At 33.0% G+C, this 23,434-nt stretch overlaps 1 protein-coding gene across 6 annotated transcripts in view; it reads right to left on the bottom strand.

The window, feature by feature from the left end:
• SLC4A10 (solute carrier family 4 member 10) overlaps positions 1–23,434 on the bottom strand; it is a 361,700-nt gene that overhangs the window by 189,340 nt on the left and 148,926 nt on the right. For all 6 annotated transcript variants that reach the window (XM_031960579.1, XM_023499232.2, XM_023499231.2 and 3 more), the window contains exon 3: positions 6,270–6,416. In XM_031960579.1, the coding sequence (XP_031816439.1) occupies positions 6,270–6,416 (147 nt within the window). The remainder of the gene's footprint in view (positions 1–6,269; positions 6,417–23,434) is intronic.

Consider the following 23,434-nt stretch of genomic DNA (forward strand, 5'->3'; position numbering starts at 1 on the left):
ATTTATAGACAGTATGAAATAATTGATGTAGAACTGCATTTAGTGTTGGTTGATTTTCAGTTAGGCTTGTTAAACTTTTTTTTTCTCTTTTTTATTCTTTGTTACAACAGATAGCTTTCAAAAGAAAAGGGAAGGGTAGAGATGTTTGAAATGCAGTTTAATGTAAATATCTGCCTCTAGGTGGTGCACAGACTGAAGTCTGTCATCTTTCTGACTACAAATCTAGCCTTATATACTATCTCTGTGACCCTGGACAAATCATTTAACCTTGTTTGTCTTGGTTTCTTCCTCTGTGAATTGAACTGAAGAAGGAAATGGAAAATCACTTCGATATCTTTGCCAAGAAATCTCCAAATGGGTTCACAAAAAGTCACAAACAATTGAAAAGTAACTGAACAACTAAAAATGTAAATACAAGAGACATAAAAAATTTAAAAAAAGAAACATCTTATCTCTTTTATAAGAACAAGTGTGCCTCACTTATAACCAACTTTATCCTATACTCTGAAATAATTTTGATTCCAGAAGACCATCCCTAAGAAATTTGGGTAAATAGAATAAATGGTTAGGAAAAAAAATATACTAAAAAAACCCCAACAACTCATACTTCCTTCTGTGCAAGTCTACAAGCTACTTTTGAAGACAACAGAAGTTTGATAAAAAAATTTTAAGAAGAAAGTTACACTTGGGACATATGGTTTTAGATGAGTTAGCCATAAAAGTATGTTAAATGAAATTCTAGTTGATTTTATTTCGAAAAACTTTTCTAAATTAAAAGAAAAATAGTCCTTGATTACCCACACCATTAATCACCAAACTAGTAAAAAGCAGGAATAAAAATATCATTAACAAGCAGAGAAAAATATTATTAAAATAGGGTTTTTTTGCTAACTCATTTAATTTGTTATTATTTGGATAGATTTAATACATGCATATATCTGTATGTATTGAATAATTTGTATGTGGATTTTCCATTTTCAGGAGATATGTCCACCAAAAAGCATTACTGTTTAACATTGGGATGTTGTTGTTGCTTCATTTTTGGCTCTTTCTCTGGCCAAGATTTTAAATACCAGTTTACCAAATTAGCTTGAATTGAGTGATAGTTTAGTGTTGCATACTAATGAAAACGAGGCTCCATTAAAACTGATGTTCATCTTTACACAAATTAGAACTTAGAATTATTAGAGCTAAAGTGGAATTTTTATAATTTACTTTTCGTTATATTGATGTTTCCTTTCTTTTTGTCTTTTTTTTAAAGTGATGGACATTAACATAATTTTAAAATTCATAATCATTCATTAAGCATTTTGATGTGAAAGGCACTGTGCTAACAGTATTTTTTAAATGGACATTCAAATTCTTGTGTTATTTATTGACAACATATAAACATGTATAAATATTCACCAAAAGTCTTGTGGATGATGGGAGATTATAAAAAGAAGAATAAAATTTTCAAAATACAGAGAGTCTTATTTTTGGTCCTTATTTCAGACTTCAAAGATTATATCAAAAAAGGAAATTGCTTCATACAGATACAGTTCACTTTATGTTCTTCCTCAAAAGAAATCAAAGCATTTATCTTGCTATAAACTAATACTTCAATCATATGACATTCCAGAAAATAAGAAAAAGATAAGTAAGACTGGGGTAACTGAATTTAAATGAACATAAATCAGAATCAAGGACTGTACTCCTCATGTCAGCAATCTTTAGGGATTATTAGAATAAGTGTTTCACAAATGAATATCATCACAACTGTTTCAGAGTATTAAATGCATCCTTATCAATCAGATATTTCTGGGGCACTTGTGACAGAGATCTTGTAATAATTAAGACAATTTATTATTACAGCTTTCTCAATCAGATTTTCCATATTTTTTGGATAGGTCTCCCATCAAATATTAAATTCTATACATTATTCTCTACATTTTCATAGTTTACATGTATGTATGCATGTATAAGTGTGTGTATGAAATCAACTCAATTTTTCTTGCTTGTTTACAATTTCATTTCCCTTGCTGTAACTAATCACTGATAAATTTCACTGTTAAGAACACCAGGGCTTAGAGTTATTTTGTTCTCCAGCAAGCGAAGTCAAAATGTCCGTGTGGTTAATTTAAAATTCAGTCTAAAATTAAGGGTCTTGTAATGACTACCATAGAACCTAAAATTACACTGGCATTTGCATTTCCCTAAGGAATTAAAAATACTCCTTTTTACTAGATGATGACGTGCCTTTCTACACTCTTCCATTATAGAGGTTGCCTAAAGTGCCATCATTAAAAGTGAAGCAGTTTTTTCATGTTTCATTAGAGTTCTAACAATCAAAGGTTACAGTGTTTTAAACTTTATTTTCCTTACAATTTTATATTCTGTTGAATTTCTTCTTTTAATAACTAATTAAACTATATTACCTCACATGACTGCTGCTTTTAAATTATCTTTCTCTTATTTGTTTAACTCAATTTTTCATTTTACTTCTGTCTGAATTCCATTTTGGTCACTGGTATTCTTTTTGTTCTCCTTTGTTATTACTAGCCCTTAAAATAATGTATTAATTCATGGCTTCCAATTTACTAGTATTTTTAATTTCTAATCTGCTTTCAGTTCTTTCAGTTCTCTCTATGTTGCTCTATAAGTTTTCTTTTCTCTAAATAAAATATCGTTTGATACTTGTTTCCAAAAAAGAGAATAGCAAAAGGGAGAGAGAAAATGGAACATAGAAGAGAACCTTTAGAACAATTCTGAAGAATTAAGAAGAGGAAATACCAAAGGGTTTTGTGAAGGAACAGGAGGAGAAAAGAAAGAGACAGTAAGTAGTATCTCAGAAGTCATGTTAGGTATAATTAGTGCCTGACCACTGGCATGATTCTTAAGGGAAGGGAAATTAAAAACAAACTCATCTCTTCCAGTCTCTTAGTGTTACTGTGGATCTGATTATAGTTGTAATTACTTTTTTCAATTCTTATGGATTCTATGTGAATTGTTTGGTACTTGTGGCCATGACTCTGTCCATAGCCACATACAACATGACCACTGATAAACATTCTCATTCTGGTTTAGGTCTGCTCTATGTTAGTTTATGTTTAATATTTTAATGAAATGATACCTAGTTGGGTCATTTAACAGAAGGAAATTTTGCTACTCAATAAGAATATGTATTTAGCATGCTTTGAGTTGATTCTCCTGAATAAAACCTCTTGCCTTGGAGGCACTCACTATGGTCAAACAGCCAATCACTAGAGAACTCCTGAAGTTCTATATAAATTATTTTTGTACTAAGGTGAACAGGAAAAAATGTTAATATCTTGTCTGAACCTTTATTCTCCTAACTCAATGAAATCTTGAGGAGTTTCAATACCTATTAAGGAAAAATTAACCAAAATTTTAGGATATGTCTTTCACCATATTCACCTCAGTGAAAATATAGACGTGAAAAAAATAAGATCAGTTACTACCAGATAACTATTGTGTTTATTATCATCACTTTTCCTTCTAAGTATTTAGCAGTTACCTTTTTATTATCTAGGATTTCTACATAATCTGATAGATATTCTTACACCATTTGCTTTCACTAAATACAGATTCTCCAAATCAAGAGGATCTAAGGGCATACTTCCTCTAAACTACCATATGATACTATTTCTACTCACTTTGATCTCTTAGTCTCACAATATGCAATATCCCTCCTATGTGAATACCAAGATAGAAGGAGAGTATATTCGGGAAAATATGGTGAAAAGTCACCTCAGAGAGATTCACTTGCTTAAGGATTTTGAAAAGATCACTGGATTGATGACCTTTGAAAAAGCAATTTTTGTGTCATGGTAAGGGCAGAAGCCTGGTTACAATGGATTAAGAAGTGAGAGAATGGTAACAAAATGACAGATGTGAGTACAGGAAGATTTTTTAAAGCAACAGAAATGAAAGAAAGGACAGAGATAGAACTGGATGAAGTAGATGGATCAATAAAAGGGTTTTTTTGGTTGTTTGCTTTTTTGTTTGTAAAGAATCAGGGACATCTAAGTGGATAAGAAGGAGCTAGGATTGAAGATGTATGAAACAAAAAATAACTACTGGAATAAACTATCTACATACTTATTTCTTTAATTCTCACTTTCAAAAGATATACTTTTCAAATAATGTTTATCAATTATTTTTGTGTTTCATTGCTTTAAGAAATGGATTTATTTTAAAGTATTGTTGAATAAAATCAATATATTTTCTATATTTAACTCAATTCAAAGAATGAATGTTCATTGTTGTTCAGTCATGTCCAGCTGTTAGTGACTCAATTCAGTGTTTTCTTGGCATAGATAATAAAGTTGTTTGCCATTTTCTTTTCCAGTTCATTTTGCAGAAGACAAAACTGAGGCAAACAGTGTTAAGTTACATTGTACGGTTGGCAAATGTCTGAAGCCAGATTTGAACTTAGAAGAATCTTCCTGATTTCCATACCAATGCTGCATCCACTGTGCCACCTTGATGCCATATGAATGTTTGTTGGATGCAATAATCAAAAGAGAAAAAAGAAAAGCAATGAATGACCAATGAGTCATTGGAACTAGGCCCTAATCCTGTCTCTATCATGAATTCACTCTGAGATACCAAACAAAAATTTTAGAATTTTAGAGATAGAAAGAAGGAATATCAGGGTTCATTGAGTAATACAATCAGAAACTATCAGAAAATTATAAAGTCACTGAGTTCATCTAGTCCAAACCTTTACTCTACAATACATTCAACAAGTGATCATAGAATTTCCAACTGAATGTATAAACTAACTCAGATAGTTTTATTTATACATAACTCTATTATAATTTCAAATATGGTTAATTGATTTGGATGTTTATATGACTGCTACCAATTAAGTAGTTTGATTTCTTTAATATTAAATGAACAAATATGCATTTTAAAAACATCATTCTTTTTAAAAATATATTTTATTCTGAATTTATGAAATAAAACAAACATTTGCATAGCATAGTAGAATAGAAAAAATGATTGTACATGAAACTTTTAGTTGATAATATGGAGGGAAGATGATGGAATACTTAACATATAGACAATTATGTAGAGGCTAGGGGTAAACCTTGGTAGTTAATATTAATAATGTTGTTCCCAAATGAACTGAAGTATAGTCTATCATTACCTATTTATAACACTTTTTCTAAGATTCTATTAAGATATTTTCTTGAATACTACATATTTAGAACTCTAATCCTTATTATCTGATGATATTTTTGTAGATCTTTATTCAAAATAATTTCATATATAGCTTTATAAAAAAACAACTTAACGAAAAATAATAAACTTTTTTTTTTTTTTTAATTTTCAAGGATTCCTTAAGAGACTTAGAGATGGAAGAGTTTATAGCTGTGATCTGGCATTTCCTTGATCATACGATAACCCTTCTTTTCCAACTTGACTAATTATCATTCCTTTCCTGATAGCCCTTCACACAGAAGTGAACATTGGATCTTAAACAAAATGTCTTTCTCCTTCATTGACTACTCATATTTCTTTCAGGATCACTTGACTGATCAAATTAGCATTTTATAATTTATCATATTTGTCTCAAATTCCTTCAGACCAACTTTCTTGTTTTTCTAATAAGATTTTAAGTATATTGTTCAGGGATCATGTTGTACACTTTTTATTTCCTTCATGATACCTTGAAAAATTTTAAATACTCAATGAATCATCAAAAACTTGATAATTGTCCACAGTAGTATAAGAAAAAAAGCCTTGAGTATTCTACATAGTAATCACTATTCTGTGGGTTCTCAAAAGCTAAAGCATCAACATATTTTGAATTGTTTTGCAGTTTATTTGATTAAGTAGAATTTTCACATTTAGAAAGCTCTCATGCCCTAATAAATAAACATTTAGCAACTATAGCAATCTAAGCAAAAATTTGATAAACATCTATCCTCTTTGAATTAAAAATTTTTTTTAAAAAGAGAACTATTATTCAAATTTTAATTCTCCATGTCATACCTAAACAAGTCTTCCTTTCCATAAGATAAAATAGACAAGAGAACAATCATAAAGATACAAACTTTTTTGCCCCACTTTCTTTCAAGAAAATTTATATGTTAAGGTATCTGCTGTATTTCCTATTTTAAACTCCAAAGCAAAATTGATTACTTAAGGAAGTACATAGAGAAAATGGCAGAATATTGCTAGTTCCATAAACTTGTGATTTTTTTCTACAAAATTTGATTATTTTCAATGATGAAGTGGGGGAGAGGGAGATTTCTTACCGAAAGAAGGAGATTCCCTTCCATCCTCTAATCCCGAATCTCTTTCTCTATCTCTCTTTCTATGTTTATGACCACGATGTCTATGACGTCGGTGACTCTTTCTTCCTCCCAGAGGAACATGGACTCCAATAAACAATGTACGGTGACCTATATTAAGAAAATAAGTGCACAAGTTAAATTCTGAGATTGTTCTGAATACAGAAAATTGCACCAGGGCAGATGGCCTCAAATCTAAAGATCTCATTATCACAGGTGAAAAGTGTTACAAAATCCTAACAAAGGCAGACAAAAACAAAGTTAAAATCCGCACAGTAATATTAATCTAATGTTACTTATGTATAAAATTCCAAGGTTTCTAAATCTCATTCAAGGTATAGATATTACTATAAATTTAGCATTTAGGCTTCTTCTAATGGTCTACCATTCCAAAGTGAAAAGCTTCTGTTAAATGCTTGCAAACCAGTAATGTGCACAAAAACCTCCAGATTCCACCAAAAGGGGGAAATAAATTATTGGGGAAGGGAATTGGAAGAAATTATTTATTCTTCTTTTCACAAGATCTAGATGCTGCTTCAGACGTATCTTGAAGAGATACTTGGAAGAAAGTATTAAAAGGGTTTAGGAAGAGGTGATAGGAGGTAGCATCATTATTATAAGCAGGGAAATGCCTTTACTTGGGTCAGGGAGTGTACATGTAAAAGCCCCCCCCCCCCCATAAATGCAATGCCTATTACCAGACTAGCAAATATAGTACCAACTAAAATCTCACATTCTATAGGAAACCTTCCCCAATTTCTCTAATTTCATTCAGTACATTATTTCCTATTTATCCTATTCAAAACATTGCATGCTATTGTAAATTCCTTGAGGGCAGGGCCTGTCTTTTGCCTATTTTTGTATCTCCAGGACTTTGAACAGTGCCTGGCATAGAGTAGACACTTAAGGAAGGAAGGAAAGAAGGGAAAAAAGGGAGGAAGGAAGGAGGGAGGGAAGGAAAGAATGAAGGAAGGGAAAGAAGGGAGAAAGGGAGGAAGGAAGAGAAAGAAGGGAGGAAGGGAGGAAGGAAGAGAGGAAGGGGAAAAGGAAAGAAGGGAGGAAGGAAGGGAGGAATGGAAAAAGGAAGGAAGGAAGGAAGGCAAGAAGAAAAGAAGGGAGGAAGAGAAAAAGGAAGGAAGGAAAGAAAAAAGAAAAGAAGGGTGGAAGCAAGGGAGAGAGGGAGGGAGGAAGGAAGAAATGAAGGAAAGGAGTTTTCCAGTTTGTGGGCCAGCTTTACTCAAAGAGGTTGCTATTTGTCCTTTATTCTTGAAGAGGACCATGACATCAGGGAAGTGATGCTATGACATGCAGGTGAATGGAATTTAAGTGCGGGAGGGCTATGCAAGGTCACCTGCCTCACTTTCCCCTTCAGAGCCATCTGGGTCCAGGATAACTGAAATTGGGCCTGGATGTAATGGGAGATCTTGGAACTTTTAAGCTACGATTTTCAATAGATCTCAGTTTGACAGAGGCTGTGCCCATCAAGTGATTAAGGTTAAGCTAGCAATTAAGGCAAAGAAATCTCCTTTTTTCACCTAGGCAAAAAAAAATCATGTAAATAAATAAATGAATGAATCTGGGAGGGGAAGACCTTTAGGGTTTCTGGCTAAAGCAAAAATGACCAGGACTTAAACAAGGACCAAGGTCTTGGCCTGGGACCTATTGGTGGCCAATCAATATTTTTCTTTTCTTTTGCATCCCAAAATATCTTGAGATAAGCCTGGCTAGATTTCTTAAGGACTATACCTCAAACCAAAACCAGTCTGATTCTCATTGATTGGCCACTAATAGTCCCAGGGTAGGGCAAAGTCACAAGCTGGGGATCTTAAGGCCAGAATTCACAACAAAATTTGTGAGAATTCAAAAGATTTCATATAAAATGTATTTTAATATTTTCAATTTTAGAAACACTTAACTAGATACTTTTTGTACTTGGTAAACAAACATGCTCCTTTAGAACTATTTACACTTCCTCTGTAATGAAAAACTTAGGTGTCCTTATGAAGCAATATTGTCTTTGTGGCCATAAACTGTGCTGGAAAAGCTTGGGTTTCATTATTCAAACAATGTGGGTGGAAGTGTGTTGCTGAGCAAAACCAGCATCTTCAAAACATTTTAATTATGTAAGAGAGTAGCCATAAAGTAAACAATTCCTTAAGGTGGGCATGGTAAGTGTACGTTGAATGTTTATATAATGCCTAAAGAATGCACTGAATCTGAGGTGGGAAGGGGAGGGTATCATTGTGACTAACAGAAAGATTCTATTCTCTTTTATTTAGCTAATGTGGGAAGGGGACATGTTTTCTACTACCCAAAAGAACTGTGTCATTGTGGTAGGATTTTTTCTCTCTCATGAAATGAACATAACCCAGCTAGCACATAATTACTGTGTTGCCGTAGCCATTTAGACCTGCCAATCATTTGAAAAGGTCAAGTACATGAAGCCGAATAAGCCACGTGATCTTTAATCACTGAGAGACTACCAGAGGCAGAAAACCCAGCAAGAAACCATTTGTCACAATAGATCAAAGAACCTCGAGGCTGACAGAAATTCTCCTCAGAGAGAGAAATAAGAGAGAGGAATATCGGAAGAAGAGAAATGGAGAAAGAAAAGATAAGCTAATAATAACACATTCAAGGCATACTTTTCCCTAGCAACTAGTGCAATGATTATTATATAGGACTCTCCTTAAAGTCAGAAAGACGGACATTTGAATTCTACTCATGACATAAGCCTGGAGTCAGGAAGACTTATCTTTCCTAGTTCAAATCTGACTTCTGATGCTGGCTAACTATGTAATGCTGGGCAAGTCACTGAACTCTGTTTGCCTCACTTTCCTCAGCTGTAAAATGAGATAGAGAAGGAAATGGCAAGCCAATCCAGTATCTTTTCCAAGAAAACTATAAATGGAGTCACAAAGGATTGAACAGAACTGAATTGCAACAACAAACAAAAAAAGTGTCAAGCATGGATATATAAATACAAAAGTGAGACAATAAATGTAGAAATATAACATTAGTGTTCAAAATATAATTTACTCAATTTTATAATGGTCGACTACCCAAATGTAGGGGAGAAGTAATAAGAACCATGGGATGGTTAAAGAAAGACAAACTAATTTTTGTTTTAAAAATTTCAATTTTATCTCAAACATGATTTTCACTCTGAATTTAAAGTTCTATATGGATGCCAGGTATTATTATTAATCTGCATTTTTCAGATGAGAAAACTAGACTAAAAAAGACTTAAATGATGTGCCTAATGATTACAAAACTAGAAAGTGCCAGAGCTAAACTTAGATCTGAATCGCCTGTTTCCAAATCCAGCACTATTTGCAATGAATCACATCACCTCTTAGGTCCCTTACCTATCTTGAATTCCAGCCCAGGGCTTTTTCATCTCTACTGTGCTGAGTTGCCCTAGTAAATTATTATAATATTTTTTAAAAATTAGAAATGAAGAGCTACAGGTTTCACACAAAAGATGCCATGTTGGATATCTTTTAAAACAAATTGGCACATGTGTGAGCAAACATGTTGACAATAAAATGAATTTGATTGGATAATAATTCTATTTTCTTTCTCATTTTAAGGATCCTTAGTTTGTAAAGTTTCTAGAGAAGCTCATTGTCTAAAATTCAGCATCCCAAGATGAATTTTTATAGAAACTAGAATTTTTGACAGATAATCTACAAACATTTGTGCTAGTCTAAGGTCAGCATCATGGCAGATATAGAGAACTACAAAATGCATTTCCTGCCTTCATGGTTCTTATAAACTAAGCTCAAAAATTTTTAGAATTGGAAATGACCTTAAACACTATTGAGTCTAATCTCTTATTTTCACTTCGAGGAAGTAAATCCAAGAGAGATTAAATAATTTGTCCAAGGTCACTCAGTAAAGCCGAAGCAAAGCTATTATAAAATTGCAGGTCTCTTGAACCTAGGAAGTACCCCGCCCCCCCTTTATTGGAAAGGGAATTAAAATATGAAATAACAGTAAGGTAAAAAAAATCCCAATACTAAATTATGAGGTAGAAATTATAAATTCTGTAGGAGTTATGAAGGAAAGATGATGAAGTCTGAGGAGACTTTAAAGAATGCTTAATGGAGATGGCTACTGGGCCTTGAAAAATAAATAGGATTTGGCTGGGTGAAAGGAAGAGGAAAAATAATCCCATTTGGGGTACACACATGAACAGAGGAATAGAGAAAGGGAAATGAGAGTACTGAAGAATTAAAATGTGATATATTAGTTAAGTCCTTTTCTTCCTTAAAAATCTAATTTAGAAGTCATATTTTTCACGAAGTCTTTGTCTATTCTTTCTCCTCCTACACATATTACATGTGAAAGATCTCTCCTTTCTAAGATTTTTCACAATACTATTTCTATCTTTTATAGTTCTCATTATTTGATCATTCTACTATTTGGTTCGTGTTTCAAATTCACTACCCATTAAACTCCAAGGTCCTCAAAAATAGGAATGAGCATTTTTTACCTTTTATTTCCAGTGCCTTGCAAACAATAGGCCTTTATACATATCTGTTAAGTGGACCTGACAGAATATACACTTTAAAAAAAAATCTAAATTGTACCATTATTTTAACAAATTTTTTATTGGGGAAGAAAAATGCTTTCCTAGATATGTTTTTCATGAAACACAAAATATTGTTTAGTTTAATTTAATGGTATTTATTGAATAGTTCTATAACTCTGACAAGGTGTAAGTTTTAGTTTTATTCTAGGGAAATGGATTAGAGAATGAGTAACACAATCAAACTCAATTATTGTGATTATTTAATTTCTGCAGAATCTCTCTCACATTCTTTAATTCATATCAGAATGTGTTTAAAAAGCTAGCAGCATGATATTTGAAAAAAAATGGATGAATGTTATGGGCAGAATCTGAGAATATGAAAAGTTAAGAATGATGGGAGGATTTTTCAAGGAAAGAAAGTTGGGAAATCCATGAGAAAACATGATAGGAAATAAAATAAACATGTTTTTTTTGGGGGGGAGGAATCTAGAGAAATAAAAGAGTTAAAACATCTGTAAGGAAAAATTAGGAAGCTTGGAGTTACTGAAAACATAATTACAGATGAGCAATAGATAATTTGGAAGGAAAGGGAAGGGAAAATTAGGGGGATTCTACCAGATGAGTTGTACAGGATGTGAAACACAGAGTTAAGACAGAAAAATAAAAGACACATGGGAAAGCTAGCCCAATTAAAAAGGAGTTTGGGAAGAAATGTTAATATGTGATTGTAGCCCCAAAGAAGAGCAGAAAAAAGCTGAGAATCAGGCACCAAATATTTAGAGAGCACCTACACTACTCTAGGGCAGAGAGGTAGTACAGAGAGCAGAGGTCCAGGACTGGAATCAGGAATACTTCTCTTTCTGTGTTCAAATTTGGCTTTAGACACTAATTAGCTGTCTGACCCTACGTAAGTTATTTAACCCTGTTTGCCTCTGGTTCCTCCTTTGTAAAACGAGCTAGAAAAGAAAATGGACAACTCTAGTAGCTTTGTCAAGAAAACTCCATGACCAGCACACTATCTACTGCACCACATAGTTACACTTAATTTTTCTACAGGATTCTTTAATAATCTCATTCTTTTATTTTTATATCTTATCTCACCTTACCCTAAAACAACTATATGAGGATACCATAGATGAGGGGACCAAGAGTCAAAGTGATTAAGTCACTTACCTCTATGGTCATACAGCAACTAAGTGTCAGAGGCAAAATTCAAATCCATATCTTCTTTATGTCAAGTGCAGCACAGTCATCTCATTGATTTTTACTGCTGCATGCTAATCCTTTACTCTTCCTAGATTGACTCTATTCTTCTCCCCACAGCATCATCTATTCCAAACTTTTTCTTCAAGTCAGTTACACTATATTTTCCATTTCTTCTCTGATCCTCTGATTAGAAGAAAACCTTCCTCAGGCTTTAATGAAAAAAAATTGAAATCTCTCAAAAGAGCTCCTTCTTCTTAATGATTTCAATACTTCAATTATTCTTAACATTATCCCTAATTCTTTCCTTTTTTGCTTTAGTCTCAAAGGTGAATTCCACTACTTGTGGTCTAGATCCTCTCTATTCTCGTTTCTTCTAGGAATTTAATCCTTTTGTTGTTCAGTTTTTTTGGTTGGATCTCACTCTGTGAGCTCATGGCATGTCATGCTTTTCTATTCCCCACTATCTTCCTGTCTGCCTAAACTTATTTTCATTGCTTCCAAGACATCATTTGTCCATTTAATCCTCTGCTAGCTTCTTTTCCTTTTGCCTTCATTTTTTCCCCAACATTTTTTAATGAATCCTGTTTCCTCATTATGTGCCAAAATATTTAAGCTTCAGTTTCAATATGATTCAATCTCATTGTTGCCCAAGGGACTTTGAAAAATTTTTTCATAGTTTGAAGCATCAATTTTTGAACATATGATGTTCAGCTTTCTGTACAATCCAATTCTCAAAGCCATACATTGCTACTAGGAAAAAACCACATTTTTTACTATATGAAACTTTTTCAGCAAGATGATATCTCTTCTTTTCAGTATGCTGTCCAGATTTGACATAGTTTTTTTTGCAACTCTGGCTTCTTTGTAATTTCTAAGTTTTCTCACTTGCTGCCTCCCCCCCCCAACTCTGAATTCATCCATTCTCAAAAAAATCTTTTCCTTGATCACACAATGCCCTCAAGTTGTTATGCAATAATTTTTCTTTCCTTTCATAGCCAAATTCATTAAAAATTATCTATACTAATTTATTTCATATCTCTACCTCCCACTCACTTCTCAATCTCATATAATTTGACTGCTTTACTGACAACTCTACCCCTCTCTAATGATCTCTTTACTGCTAAATCCAATGGCTTTTCTCATTCCTCTTCTTTCTTGACATCTCTTGCAGTATCTGTCACTGTTGACTGTGCCATTCTTCAGAATATTCTTTCTTCACTGAGTTTTCTACTTTATAGTAGTTCTGCTACCTGAATAATCTGATTAATGTAATTCTGTCCCCTTATAGGATCATCATTCCTCTTCTGCCCCCCCCCATATACAAATACTCCCTAAGACCTTGTTCTAGTTCTTTTTTTCTCTATCATCTCTCTTGAGTATATCATCAAGTTACCTGGCTTCAGTCATCATCTCTAAGGTGACTCCCAAATCCACATCTTCAAATGCTTTTTGGAATGTCTACTTGGATATCCCACATGTCTCAGACAGATTTAATTTTTTCCTCTAAACCTACTCTAGTGCATAATTTTCTTTTTTGTTTCTGTCAAGACCATGTACATACTTCTAAGTTCCTATGTTTCTAACCTTTGTCATTCTTGATCCTTCACTTATATTGTTCTCCCTATTCAATCAGACACCATGTCTTTCATATCTTTTGTCTCCTCTCCACTCAACATTAAATGTAGTAGTCCCCATATTACTTCTTGCCTAGACAATTTCAAGAGCTTCCTGATTGGTCTCCCCATATCTACTCTTTTCATTTTCTGATGCATTACACAATCAACTGCCATAGTGATATTTTTATAACAAAAGTCAGATCATATCATCCTTCATTATCTTCAATCATTTATGAACAATTTATGACTTAGCTGTTGCATCTATGGCAAAATATAAACTTCTCAATTTGGCATTCACAATTTGACTCCAATTACCTAGGATGCCCCTCACACACTCTGCTTTCTGCCAAATTGACTTCCTTGCAGTTTCTTAAACACAAGACTCCATATTTTTGCATATGCTGTCTCCATGCTTAGTACTCTTTTCTTTTTCACCCTGACCAGCTGAAATGTTATTCCAAGATTTAATTCAAATACCACTCCTGACAAAAGGCCCAAATTTCTTCAGTTTTTAAGAATTTGTCCCACCCTGAATTTATTTTGTATTTATTTGTTATATATTTTGCATTTAAGTGTGTATGTGTGTGTGTGTGTGTGTGTATACATGTCTCCCCTCAATGGCATCCCTCCATGAGGGAGTTTTTTTCTTTGAACCTTCAGCACCTAGCACAGAGCTTGACACTAAATAGGAAGATGAGAGAATATATCAAAGAAGAAAACACAGAGGATGGAATAAATGCCACCAATTGCTTGTCAGAAAAAAAAATAGAAATTGATATTCCTCAAATATCTCCTCTCAATCACTTTTTTTAAAGCCAAAAAATTTAAAACTTTGGTTTTCTTTTATTTTTAATAGCTCTATTAATAGAATATTTTGACAGAAGATATAGAAAATGGAATTTGTATTTTATATCATACAACTATTCATATTCCATTTCCTCCCTACTGGTAACAGCACCAAAAAAAAAAAAAAAATCACAGATTCCAATTGCTGGAACTTTCTAGCAACAGTCATTATTGAAATAGCAACAGACTAATTGAAATGGGGCAGCATACTTTTATTGCCTTTAATATTGTTCTGGAGTAACCAATCTTTTCCAGAACTTGTATGTGACATACCTTTAATATGAGTCTAGAAATATTTTAAAAATTTCAAATATTTAGCTATTAAACAAAGCCTAGTAAGAATTTCCTTCTAAGGAGCGACATTCCAAAAAATGACTTCTAGAACCATAGAATTTCTGCACTGGAAGGGACAATCTCCTCATTTTATAGATGAAGCCAGTAAGGCACAGAGAAATTAACTGACTTGTTAACTGCTTACACAACCAACTGTAATACACCCAGTCATGGAACCCATTGCTTTTCTCTACCAAATTTTTCTGACAAGGTGCATCTAATTATTCTAGTCTTTATTTTGGCATTGTAAACACCATCTGCTAATTTTAATGATCCTGTCTGCTACTGCATTCTCCTATCCCTACTAGATTAAAATGAATACTCATTATAAGTGCACATTTCAGGAGGCTTGATTTATTATTCATTTATTCCATGAATCTAATATCTTAGACTCCTGAATCCTCTGAGTACCTCAGTTTCCTCATCTATAAATATAATATAATATAAATATAATATAATATGGACTTTAATCATATAATAGCTTTTCACTAAAGTGAACTCATTTCCAGATGAACCCTAATAACTCATTCTTTATTTGGTAAGACCCTTGCATGTGGATGTATATTTTACAAGAACATAGACTAGCACAGAAAAAGAAAAAACAGGGAATAGAACTGGATAAAATTCAATTGGATGGAACAAAGGGGATGACCTTACTACCTTCTAAATTTTATCATGCAAAAGACTAGAAGTCTGGAGGTTCAATGGGAAGGCAAAGAAGGTAGTCATTTGTCTTAGTACACACTTCTTTGTGCCATTTCTTAGATAGCAGCCAGTATGTGAATCTGTTACCGCTAATCCCTCCACATTTTCCTTTCTATGCTTCCTCATTTTCTGAAGTTCTATTTAAAACATCCCTCAGTTAACTGACTCCTTGTACAGATATTTCCTCCACTTCCTCCTTTAATGAAGAGAAGGAAATAAGCATTTATTAATTACTCACTATATTCTAGGCACTAATAAGTACTCTACACTACTTAATTTAATTCTTACAAAAACCCTGAAAGAAAGATGCTACTATTGTTCCCGTTTTACAGTTCAGAAAACTGACTAGAGGCACCTAAGTGGTTTGATAAGGGTTACACAACTATTAAATATCTGAAGCTATATCTGAACCAGGTTTTCAGTACACTATCCATGGTGATATCTAACTGCCTATGAAAGATGTGGTATAACTCCCTGATAAAGAAAAGAGTCATAAACAATTAATGAACAATAAACATTTATTAAGCATTTATTTTATGCTAGATAACTATTCTAAACATTGAAGATAAAAAAAATAGTGAAAACAGTTTCTGTCCTCCATGAGCTTATAGTCTAATGATACAATAAAATGGATATGTAGCACAAGCATAGATCCTTTCTTAACCTCTCTGGCTTGATTACTTTACTCATGTTGCCATCACACCAATAGCAATAGGAATCCTAGAAATGATCTACTAAGAAATGAATATGACTCAAATATTCTTAGGATCCCAGTGAATAAGTCTGTTAGGGGTGGGATATAGTCCTATTTCTTTTTTTCCCTGATGCCCTTGAAATGGTTTTCTCATTTAGACAAAATTAATTACCATGAGACTATTAGTTTTTGAACACTAATCATTTAAACATTAAACTATAAGATAAAACCAGGAACAATTATAACATTACATTTGCTCAAGAGATAGCAAATGTACTAATAATCAAAATATCACATCTACATATAAACCTGGGTCATGCTCATCTACTAACGTTGGCAGTATCCGTGGAGAAATGTGGGCATACACAGAAACCTAGCAAAGAGTCACATGAGTAAGGAATACCCATATGTTCAGGGGAGCTCACGACTCTGTACTATAGGTTTTGTTGCCTTTGGTCCCTTTAGAAACAGTCTGTACTACACAAAACCATTTCTCTGATAGCTGTTCCCTTTTTAGTCTCCATTTCTCTTCTGCTGGGTCAATTTGTACCTAATTTGCTCCTAAGCTGATGAAACAGTGACAATGCTTACTAAGACACTGAGAAAGCCTTATACTTTGTAAAAAAGGACCCTCAAACCAGAAAACTACAAAGTTCCCAAGTTGCAGCAATGCAAAGGTCAGTCAGCTTTTCACTCAATAGTATTCTGTGCCCTACAATATGATTTCAAAATCTTGTTACAAAAAAAACACAGATCACATTAAAACTTCCCAGTTTGACTCTGGGGACGAGGAAAACAAATTCTACCAATTCTTCATTCAATGGGACTCTATTTTGTCCAACAACTATGTCATAGTTTTGAGTGGGAAAAGAAAGAAGACAGCTTTTCCAGGTTCTGTCTTCTTTCTTTTCCCACTCAAATCAGAGAAAAAGCACAGAACATCTAGGGACATATGGGAGTCTTTGCCATTCTCAAACTGTAAATGATGCTGAAATTTGAAAATTTAAACTGCAATTCAGTTAAACTTCCTTCCAATCAAAAGGCTCCTGGTCTTTCCTTCTTTCAATGTGCAATGTCTCTCTTTCAAACTGTGGGCTCCCAATACACAAACTTAATATGACTATTAGTGCTCCCTTCACATCCAGTTTTTTAACTGCTCCTGTTGTCTCCTGTTGAATTCCTTTCTACTCTAATGGTTCAAGTCAGAACCTTAGGGTAGTCAGAGAATTCTTTCCTTTTTGAGGTAAAACTCATGAATTCCAACTTTCATTTATGAAATAAATATTCCTTGTTTGGACAAATAGGTGGTACAATGTACCTACACCAGCCTAGAGAGAACACATCTTCTGAGTTTAAATTTGGTCTCAGAGAGTTATCATTAGTTTATATGGCCTTGGGAAAGTTACCTAACTCTGTTTACCTCAGTTTCTTCATCTGTAAAATGAACTAGAGAAGAAAATGGCAAATCATGCTAGGATCTTAGCAAGGAAACCTCAAATGGCATCACAGAGTAGACAAAAGTGAAAAGATTGAACAATACAGTGGAATGACTTCAAGACTAGACTAAAGAGCAAAGGATTACTCATTTGCTCTTTCTGGACCCCATCCTCATGTGGCTGGCAACCTAAACCAATTCCTGCTCTCAGTCTTGGCTTTCTATCTAGTCATCTCTCTCAGTTCCTTTGGCTTGGCTTGGTTCTCTTTTTAAGCTAGAATTAATGGGAAGACAGACTATTTATAGAGAAATTTAAAAATGCTCCAAATCACTACTATTTAGAGAAATGCAAATTGAAACAATTCTGAGATTTTACCTCATATCTAACAGAATGGCAAAGATGATTTTAAAAAACAGGTAGATGATAAATGTTGGAGGGGCTATGGGAAATCAGGCAAACTGATGTACTTTTGTGGACTTGTAAATGGGTACAATTATGAAAAACAATTTGGAATTATAAACAAAAATAGTGACTAAACAAGGCATGCGTTTTGACCCAGCATATCTCTACTAAGTCTAAACCCAAGAGAGAGTAAAGAAAGAGGAAAAGATCCATTATGTAAAAAAAAATTTATTGTAGCATGTGTGTGTGTGTGTGTGTGTCTGATGTGCACATGCGAGTGATTGTGTGTAGGTAAAAAACCAAACCAAATCCTGGAAACTAAAATAATAGGAGAATGTTATGGAATATTCATCATCTGTAATGAGGAAACAGATGGTTTCAAAAAGTTATGGGAAGACTTATGAACTGGTGCAGAATAAAGTGACCAAAATGAAAAGAATTTATAATATCAATATTTTTAAAATGAACAATTTTGAGTACTTTTGTAAACTAATGAAGAATAAAATAAAACAGAATAATTTATACAACACTTAAAAATAATATTGAAGTGCTGAGAACTTTGATCAATAGAAAGACCATCCATAGTTCCAGAACACTGATGGTGAAATTTTATTTTACTATTTATTTATTTGTTTATTACATTACAGAGAAATGACAATACATGTATGTATGCATATGTGTATATATACATATGTATGTGTGTATTTATATGCATATGTATGTGTATCTAGACAACATAAACATATATATTTACATATATATATGTATATATATATATATATCAATTGGGGAAATTTATTTAGTTTGATTATGCATATTTTAAGAAATTAATACTGTGTTAAATTTTAATAAGAGAGGTGGGGATGATGTCACAGATATAAAATGCTTCATAAACTTCCAGATGAGGTTACTGTATTATTTGATTTATTTAACTGAAGTAGAAGTAATCTCTAAATGTATATATAATGTAAAAACAAAACATCAATAGAACTGAAAGTGAAAAAACATTGAAAGAAGAAAAGTTGACTCAAATGTCTTCCTTATCAGTCCAATCTCCTTTCTCTAAATCAAAGTTCTTAAAGTCTTTATCTATTAGAGATCCAGATCCTTCTTTTTTTTCTTTAACCTTGGATGTTATAAAATATTAATCAAGAATTCTCTTTGTTTGCTTTAAGTCTCCAGCCAGAAATTCCCTAGTGAATTTTGTCACAGTTGCAAAATCTCCCAGGCATTTCACCCTACTGCTTTTTCTTTGCTGTATTCAAGTAATGAAGTACATAGATCACTAATACATTTATCTTAGAAAAACAGAATTTAAAATAAAAGTAAAACAAAAAGCAAACATACTCTTAAGCAAGAAAAATTCATAGAATAGACATGTTTCTCTTGGGGAAAGAGAAGCATCAGGAGAAGGAGAAATCATTAGCCTTTTGTCTTCATTGGTTCAGTTCAGCAAAACAGAATCCAATGGTATTTGACTAATGGCCTGGGAGTCTAGAGTTGTTAATGTCATCCTTATTGCTCCACTTCTATTCCCATGGTATGTTTCCATGTGTTCCACTATCAGGATTGCCTTCCAGGACAATTTCCTATTCTGCAGCTTGCCTCATGCTAACATGTCAAGGATAGGTGGACATACAGATTTATATTTTGGAAAAATTTAACTTGAGATGTCAAAACAATACTCAGGAGCTAATAACCAAAGGAATTAATATACAGAAAAATTTAGCTTGAGATGTCAAAAGAATACCTAGAGCTAATATCCAGCTGGTAATGAAGGACTTGGAGTTCAAGAGATTAAAAATCTGGATATAATAGTCATGCTTGTAAGAATAATAATCGAACTCATGAAAGCCAATGAAATCATTAAAGAAAAAAAGTAAGGATTGACAGTCATATACATACATACATACACATATATATAAATTTGAAGGCAACTAACATGGCATTTCAACTAGTATGTTGCTTCATCTTCAATTCTAATCATGACTGCCATACATTACCAAAAAAAAAAAAAAATGTTTGGATTGTGGCTGTGGTTACATCCTTTATATAACACACATAAGGAAATGTATGCTTTTTAGGATTTTTGTAAATTCAAGTACCATCTTTTCTTTGTGAACATAAATGAACCGATGATGCTTGTTACAGAACATGTACCTGTAAATAAATATTTATAATCTGATTAGATACATGATAGAGGCCCCCTTTCCCTAATATTAGGATACTTGTGTAGTGAAAGGATTTCCCATAGAAATTTCTCCTCATTCATATCTCTTTGGAATCTAGACTAGTATTTCCCAAGAGAAAGCTGTAACAATTTAGATCAAAAGGCCTTTGTGCTTCTCTTTGAAAGACAACAACAACAACAACAACAACAACAACAACAACAACAACAACCCCCTGGAGCTGATCTGGGAAACAGAGAATCTTTTATTATTCTGCATATCTCTATAACTTTCATTACTTCCAACTATTTGGATAGGTTGATGGGGTTGGGGGGTAAGAGAGAGAGAGAAAAAGACAGAGACAGAGAGACAGAGACAGAGGGAGAAATAGAGAGAAAGAGAGATGGAGAGAGAGAAAAGAAATTAATACTCTTTAGGTACTCATCTATAATGCACCATGATGTATCTCGGTTGGGGACACATTTTTTATATTTCTTAGTAAGACTAATGAGGAATAGTACAAAAAATATCAAAACCTTCTCTCAACAGTATCACATCATAAGGAAGTGACTGGTTAAGAGAGGAGGAAAAATAACAAGCAAAAGAACAAGCAAAAAAGGGCGAGAGAAAAAGGTGACTTCACAATACTGAGGATAATTGACCCAATCCTATTATATTTCTAATGCCCCATTCATAAAACTGAAGATCAGAGAGCTATGAAAAATTCACAAAACAAGATGTAACTCTTCTACTAACTTATATTAATAAAGAGCTTCAAAGTTTCCAAAGCTCTTTTGACATAACAACCTTGAAAAGTAAGTACAATAATGTGACTACTATCACCCCAACTGTCCCCATTTTGCAAAATAAGAAATTGAGGTTCAGAAAGGTTTAGTGAATGGCCTTTGGCCATGGAACTAATAACAGAATCTGAAATCAAACTTCTTTCCTGACTCCAAGATAACAATCTTTCAATAGACAGTGGTGCCATCTCATTTGGTCTTTTTAAAAAAAATCATTTTTATTAACATAATTTTTACTTAAAATAACTTATTGATCTTTGTATTTAAAGTACAAAGGAGATATAATTGTTTTTAAATGAGCCTAGGACTCAAACAACCTACTTTCAGCATCATCCACTAAGACTTCTGGGAAAATTTAGAGCATTGGTACATAGACTAGTACAGATAAAATTTTATACTCTGTAGCCTCTCAATTCATATTTGTGGATGATTATGAGTTTGTGAGAGATCTCCCATATGAGCAGTAGTCTTGAAATTGCCCAATCCTACTTAGTTTATACAGAGGGGAACACTGTAGAAATAGCATGAAGTGAGGAAAATAAAAATGCCATTTGAAAGTAGAATACCTCTGGGGCATAAGCTTAGTAAGGGAAAGACATTTATAACAATTTAATCAAGAAGCAGACTAAGCTGATCTCTTTCACAATGTCACCTTCACAAGGCTACAAAACACACTATTAGGCTGTATAATTAAAAAATGAACACACTTAATCAGGTTGGAGATGACTGGGAAACAGAAAACAAAAGTAGACTGTTAATCTCAACCTATGTACTGAAAATCTAAGAGGCTTTGGCCACTTGTGGTTTGTCGTCAAAGTATTAACCATTTTTCAAGCAAAATATTTTGGGATTAAAGAAATCACTTTCCTTGTTTTAAAATTTCTCTCTTTTAATATTTACAGGATTACATCTAATATAATGAAAGGGAATTCCTTTTCTTTTGGTGTAGTATAAGTTTTCTTTATTGATTGAAAATTGGGCATGAATACATGCAAACTCCCACATACACATGTATACCTATCTACATATACAAAAGACACTGTCTTCAATCATAAGGGATATAAATAACTCCCATTTATATAACACTTTAAGTTTTATACTATGTACTTTCCTTACAATCCCGATTTAAAGTCAGCATGGCACAGTGGAGGGCTGGATTTGGATTCAGATATCTGCTTTCAACCTCAGCTATGCTCCCTTACTATACCTACATAGCAACGTCTTGTCATTTTCTTTACTTCATGCTATTTCTACAATGTTCTCCCCTGGTAAACTAAGTAGGACTGGACAATTTCAAGACTACTGCTCAGTTGGGAGATGTCTCATGAAGTCATAATCATCCACAAATATGAATTGAGGGGTTCAGAGTATAATCATTCTGTTGAGTGTCAATATGCTTCCTCTGTGTAGTCCATTAATAATCACTAGACTGTGGTATATCCAAAACTTTTCTGGCCTTTGTAAAATAGAAAAGATAAAATTGAAGATTTTGAGGGTACCAAAAAAAATAATCTGAAAAGAAATAAAATTTGGTAAATTGTACATAGTTGTGTACTATATCCCCTTTTAGAGTGGGAGATCCTTGAGATTAGGGGCTGTCTTTTACCATTTTGCATATATTCAGGATTTAACAAATAGGGACTGGAGCAAAGTAGGTGTTTAATAAATGTTTACTCACTGCATAACTGTAAGCATTGGATATGACTTAAATTTGTTTGTCTATCATCCATTTTTTGGCATATATAACTTAAATACCAAGAATGTTTGGCAGACAAAATGTGTAATTTCAAGTGGATCCTGTGCAATTAATTTTTGACATCCATTTAAAAAAATTTTTAAGTTCCAAATTTTCTTCTTCCTTCCTTTACCTCCTTTCCTAAGATGGTAAGCAATTTGATAGAGGTTATATAGTTGTATAAAACGTTTAAAAACTTTAAAAAAAATTTATTTCCCCAATTACATGGGTAGACATTTTTTAAAAAATCATTCATTTAAAAAAACTTTTTTGCCTGTAATTAATTAACAAATGGGATGTGCCATTTGGAAGGGATCGATAAATGAACGCTATCATCAATACTAAATTAAATTTAAAAAATTCACTAATAAGGGCAGAAAGATAAGAACTCGTTTATTAATATGAAAAGGAAAAAAATCTATAATTAAAGAGAAAGAAAATCAATTATTCACTACTAAAGAAAAAAAAAAAAGGAAAAGAAAATGAAGATGAATGAAACTAGTACCATGAAGCAATTTGAAATATGGATGTTTATTTTCCAGAGAAATAATTATATTGAAGAAACACAAAATGGATTTCTCATAAGATCAATGATATAGAATTGTTCTAATATGAACCTAGCCTTTATGATAATAGTAAGGCTCACAT

This window comes from Sarcophilus harrisii, chromosome 3 (assembly GCF_902635505.1).
Source record: "Sarcophilus harrisii chromosome 3, mSarHar1.11, whole genome shotgun sequence".
Classification (NCBI taxonomy): Eukaryota; Metazoa; Chordata; class Mammalia; order Dasyuromorphia; family Dasyuridae; genus Sarcophilus; species Sarcophilus harrisii.